This window comes from Branchiostoma floridae, chromosome 9, assembly GCF_000003815.2.
Source record: "Branchiostoma floridae strain S238N-H82 chromosome 9, Bfl_VNyyK, whole genome shotgun sequence".
Taxonomy (NCBI): domain Eukaryota; kingdom Metazoa; phylum Chordata; class Leptocardii; order Amphioxiformes; family Branchiostomatidae; genus Branchiostoma; species Branchiostoma floridae.
Window position 1 is genome coordinate 22,940,883 of NC_049987.1, and position 5,830 is coordinate 22,946,712.

General features: G+C 44.9%; 1 protein-coding gene and 1 long non-coding RNA gene across 3 annotated transcripts in view; both read left to right on the plus strand.

Annotated features, from left to right (window-relative positions):
• Nucleotides 1–27: 27 nt before the first annotated feature.
• On the plus strand, nt 28–1,816 carry LOC118423136. The gene is made up of 2 exons (XR_004831992.1): nt 28–60; nt 547–1,816. It is a non-coding gene; the product is annotated as an uncharacterized LOC118423136 (long non-coding RNA).
• A 1,411-nt stretch (nt 1,817–3,227) lies between these two features.
• The window catches only part of LOC118423667, an 11,352-nt gene continuing 8,749 nt past the window's right edge, over nt 3,228–5,830 (plus strand). Inside the window, exons 1-3 of one of the 2 annotated variants that reach the window (XM_035831901.1) lie at nt 3,228–3,539; nt 4,374–4,524; nt 5,610–5,803. In XM_035831901.1, the coding sequence (XP_035687794.1) occupies nt 3,264–3,539; nt 4,374–4,524; nt 5,610–5,803 (621 nt within the window). In that variant the 5' untranslated portion in view covers nt 3,228–3,263. Of the gene's footprint in view, nt 3,540–4,373; nt 4,525–4,900; nt 4,939–5,609; nt 5,804–5,830 lie in introns of those variants that run through there. The other variant, XM_035831902.1, reaches the window with a different exon arrangement.

The window sequence follows — 5,830 nt, forward strand, 5'->3', positions numbered from 1 at the left end:
ATAGCTCCCAGCATGTTTCAACCGCGAGATCTGACCTGGACGACAGGCTTCCTCATGAAGGTGAGGTAACAGTAGTCTTCTAGCAGAGGTTAGGCTCCAGATTGTTAGACGTCGTTACAGGTAACGTTACATGTATTTTTGCCGGGGTTTTAGTTTTTGTGCACCCAACAAGAACGCATAGAAAAGCGTCAAAGACAAGCCAAACCCTAACCTCTGCTTTGAAAACTGCGGAGAAAACTGTATTCATTTTTATGGTCTTATGAAGTTTCATCGTATCGTCGTACACAAAGTAAAGCGATTACCGGTCCTCATAGCCTTTAAGTTTAAATGACCAGAAGTCTATGTCACGTGACCTGAACGGAAGTGTGACATCAGCAACGGGTCAAAGGTGTCCGTCAGTCGGTATCGGCCCCCTTCTCTGTTTAGGGAAGGTCAATGGACTTTAAAGTAGATTTCCTCTCATCTTTTAATGCGTTTACGATGTTGTGAAGTCAGATCAAACTTTTTTTGATAAAATTTTTGAAAACATTTTACTGAATTTCACAGCAAGGAGCTGCGGCGACGATTGCGTTCCTGAGGCAGTACGTGGCGGAGAACGACCTGTGACGGGGCTGAATACACAGAACGACAGGAAACAACTGGATATAACAATAATTTATGTTAGCCTGGGTACCAAATGGATAGTAGTTCGCGCCGACGTTTATTATACACTATATACAACCTCTTCTCACTCCGCCGTGTATTATACACAATATACAGGACTATTCATAACAGAAAATTAGCTTATAGAATTGTACGGTTTGTATACGTACTAGTCCATGTGTCATAGGGGTTTTCTTTTACACAACCAGTTTTTTCTCACCTGCCAACGTTTCGATGTCAGACATCTTCCTCAGAGCTTCTAACTGGAGTTCTACTTCTCGCCGCTATGTGTGGCCAATGTAGGTGGCGCTTTTACGACGAGAACACTATCCCAAACGTACACTATGTACGGTTCTCTGCTTTTCCAGAAGCGAACATATATGGGAGCTAACTACTACCCGGATGTTGCTCAAGCAAGATCTATGTACAATTCTTACTTGGTACAAACAACAGCCGAAGTTACGGTGACCTCAGGGCAATGAATCTCCAAGTAGATCATACGGTGGCATAAAATGATATCATTAAGCTGGCCAAAGAGTGTGGCTAACCAAGAAGTGTCCAATTGGTCACTCCTTAACCAGTTTATGATCTTACCCCACAGGAGGATCTGCTTGGAGATTGCAGGGCAATACTGATTGGTTCTGCTAGGTGTCGCTGCTAACAATGCGGTCCCAAACGCAAAGTAGTGTCATACATACATGCGGCCCCAAACGCGATGTAGTGTTACATACATGTATACAAGAATGATACAGTAGAAGCCGCTTAATTGCACGGCCTATTTACCAGTGAATTTGGTGCAATAATCCGGCTGGTGCAATAATGCGAAGTTATCCAGCTAGACCGCACCGATTTGGGATTCTGGGATTCCGTGCAGTTAACAGAAGTGTGCGTTAATCCGATGTGCAATTAACTGGCTTCCACTGTAATCATCATCGTTCATTGAAACGTCTGCTGTTGATATTGTACATAGGTCCTAGTTCTGAATAAAGGACTTGTTTATCCTGTGGGTTTCCAATCTTTAATGAAAGAAACAACGAACGATGTCTCAATGTCGTCACTGGTCGTCATGGAGATACCTGTGTTTTGTACCATGCTTCGATTGCGGGGGCTTTTAGAACTCAGAGTTAGGACAAATAGTATGCTAGTTACGCAATAAACGATCTTATAACCCTTATAACATTTGTACCGTGAATGCATTGTATTTTTATCTTTTTGGAAGGGGTGCTCAATTGCCACCACGTAAAAATGACTCTAAGGTCATCTTAAAATTGTATGCCTTTCATAAGGTTGGTCATAAGCGCCTGATCAGGAAGCTGCAGTGGTTTGGAGTAGAGCCAGAAACAAGAGACTGGATCGAGGACTTTCTTTACAAACGAACACAGTCAGTGGTTGTTGAGGGTTGCATGTCAAGTAAACTAGAGGTGATCTCAGGCGTCCCTCAGGGCTCGGTACTCGGACCATGTTTGTTTTTGTACTATATAAATGACATAGCCGAAAACCTACAGTTCACCACACGCCTCTTTGCAGATGACACTATAATTTACATGATCATTTCTTGTCTGGATGACGCCCAAAAACTCCAGGCAGACCTCGACACTCTGACTCATTGGGAAGACAAATGGATGATGGAGTTCCATCCAAACAAATGTGAGGTTCTAACCATCTGCAGGAAGAAAACCCCCATCGTGTTTGACTATACATTACATGAACACATACTAAAGCATATCAGCTGTGTCAAGGTCAAGTACCTTGGTGTTACAATAACAGAAGACTTAAGATGGGACCAACATATTGAAACACGTGTCAACAAAATCTTCAAACACACTGAACTTCCTGAAACGAAATATCAATGTTTCAAACCCCCATATCAAAGCCCGCGCATATAAAACCTTGGTACGTCCTATATATCGGAGTACTGCCAGACGGTATGGGATCCCTACACCCACAACAATGTTAAAACCCTAGAGGCCGTACAAAGACGTGCCGCACGTTGTGTTCTTCACCGCTATCTCAGGCAGTCAGGCGTGTCTAACATGCTCAGCTCACTTGATTGGTCCACACTGGTAGAGAGGAGACAAGAAGCACGACTTCATATGCTTTATAAAATCCAAAACAAACTTGTCTCTTCCGCCATGCCACTGTCCACCAAGGTTCACCTGAGACCCACCCGCACAGAGAACAGCCTTGCCTTTCGAATTCCTCCATCTAGAACTGACTACCACCGGTACTCTTTCCATCAAAACAGCTCGCGAATGGAATGTTACGAACAAAATACCTTTGCTGTACGTGTTTGCTCTCACAACATAGGTGCAGATCATGGCGACAAAACAGATTACAGTTATGTACAGTGATATACGAATGCAATATCTCACCCCGGTTCACGAACAGCAGTTTATATTTGCCTGAAAAATATGTCCTGAAATCAAATCTAATATATTGATCCTTTATCTCAAAATACGTCGGTTGGATGGTATATTTGCCTAAAAATATCGATTCTAATGATTGAAAATATGAAACAGAAGACAAATTTACTTCTCTCAAAGTAATGACAATGCATATGATTTGCAGATGCCGTGGTGACAACATTAGCATGGTTTGGGTGGCACACCCGCATAGTTCTCATGACCTATTCAAGATCTTTTGTCATGAACAAGAGCATTTTCCCCAGAGGCAAATCTGGCTTTACGCAGAAAGTTGTGCGACAACTTTTCACCCACAGATACAGGCTCACACACAGAAGTCTTTTCAAGATGGGGGGAGGAGAGTCCAAACCAACAGTCGAGGCCAAGCTTCCCGAACTTGGAGCAGAGAGGTTTCGAAAGTACAACTTTCCTTTTGAGAACATCGTGATGGAAGGGGGAGGAGCCAAGGGGATCGCCTATATCGGGGCGGTCAAGGTAAGGGGTTTTCGTAGTTGTTTACCTTCAACATGAACAATCACAAAGCCAACCTGCGTTTGGACTTTTAGGTCGGAAGAGTTAGAGTCTTTGGAAGATATGGTACTCTTTAGTCTCGTATTTGAGGAGAGCTCACTATTCGAACAAGTTATTAGATAGGCCATCATAGTTAAAGACAAGTGTTAGGGTACGCAAAGGTGCGCTTGGTTCAAATGTGTCCGGCCTGCACAGCTGTACTTAACAGTCATTGCCTTGAGGCTGATTTGTCTGGTTAGTAATTATATACATAAGAACCGAACAATTGTAGTGAAGGGGGTTGTATCCCCTCCAAACTCAAATCTAGGGTAACCATGTCGCCTTTTTCATGGGTAATGAGAGGTTACAGTTAATGTGGGGTCGATATATTTCGCCTGACCAATTAAGGGCAAGGCTCACGGTGTGTAAAATGGGTGTTTACCTCAAAGCCCTAAGGCTAGAAGCAACTTTCTGCTTGGGCAATCCTAATGACACCATGTGGTGACCTTACTTCCCCGGTGAACTAGTCTGATGGATACAAGGTTCTGTCATTGTCCTTGCTAAGAATTGTACGTCAACGCGTCCACCACATGTGACCGCGACTAAGGCTAACGCCACGCTTCCAAACCGGGGCCCGACCGGGCTGTTTGTTGAAACGAAAAATAGAAATACATAGCATTACATAAAAATATACACAAAGAATAGTCTCTTTACGTATTGTTGGTGTCTTTTCTATCATACTTTTCGTTCCCGAAAGCTGTCCGGTCGGGCCCCGGTTTGGAAATGTGACGTAGGCCTTGACAAGAACAATTTCCCCAGGTTTTGGAGGACGCGGGGATCATGAAGAACATCAAACGGTTCGCCGGCACCAGCGCAGGCGCAATCACGGCCGGCTTCGTGGCGGCGGGAATGTCGTCTGGTGACGTGCTGGACGTCATGAACAAGACGGACATGCCGACTGTACTCCTGGGTATTATTTGAATTATAATTGATATATTTAGTCGTCTTACATTACTAGGTACCACGTTCTCTCGCTATCCCCTTTCTCTGTTTGTCCCTCTGTCTCTCCCTCTCTGTCTTTCACCTTATCTGTCTCTCTTCCTGTCTCTTACCTATCTCTGTTTGTTTCTCTGTCTCTATCTGTCTGTCTCTCCCTCTTTCACCTTAGCTGTCTCTCTCACCTATCTCTGTTTGTTTCTCTGTCTCTCTGTCTGTCTCTCCCTCTTTCTCTCACCTTCTCTGTCTCTCGTTCTGTCTCTCACCTATCTCTGTTTGTTTCTTCCCCCCTCTCTGTCTGTCTCTGCCTGTGTCTCGGCGGCGGGCATGTCTGTCGAGGACGTGCTGAACGTCATCAACAAGACGGACATGCCGACTGTCCTGCTGGGTAGGTCAGACGTTCTCTCACCCTCTCTCTTTCTCTCTCTCTGTCCGTGTTTCTCTGTCCGTGTGTCTGTCCGTTTGTGTCTCAGTCTGTTTCTCTGCCCGCTGTCTCTTTCTCTCTGTTTCTCCCCTTAGCCCTCTCGGTTCGTCTCTGTCTGCTTTGTCTCTGCCTAAGTCTCTCTCTGTGTCTCTGTCTGTACCCTCCCCCTCCCTCTCTTTCTCTCTCACCTCTATCCGTCTTTGTCTCTGGCTGTGTCTCAGTTCATATATCTGTTTTGTCCTTGTGTCTCTGTCTATCTCATTCTTTCTCTCTGTCTCTCCCCCTCTCTCTGTTTATCTGTCTGTCTGTCTCTCTCTGTCTGTTTGCCTCTATCTCTCTCTGTTCTAATCTCTATGTCTCTTTCTGGCCGGGCTTTTCTCTGTAAGTCTCGCTCTTTCTCTGTTTCTCTCCCTGTCTCCGTCTCGCTTTCTCTCTCTCTTTCTTTTTCTCTTAGTGTGTCTCACTCTGCCTATTTTCCCATCTGTCTCTCTCTCGTTATTTCTCTATCTCCGTCCCTCTCTCTCTCTCTCTCTCTCTCTCGCTCTATTTCTCTCTCAACATTTTGCTATATTCAATGGTACTTATGGGGTATTACGATGCGTTTGAAAGACTGAAGTGCCTAATCATAATTTCAGACGGGCGAAGCTGGATGTGGAAGCACGTTGGCGCTCTGTACGATCTGCTGAACAACTTCGGCGTGTACAGGGGCCAGTCGTTCCTGGAATGGTACGGAGAAACCCTCCGACAGCACTTCGAGAAGAAAAGCGCGGAAAGTGAAGAGATGAAAGAACTCTACCATGGCCTGACGGGGGACATCAACTTTGCACAGGTGGGTAACCCTAGTTCACCTTACAAA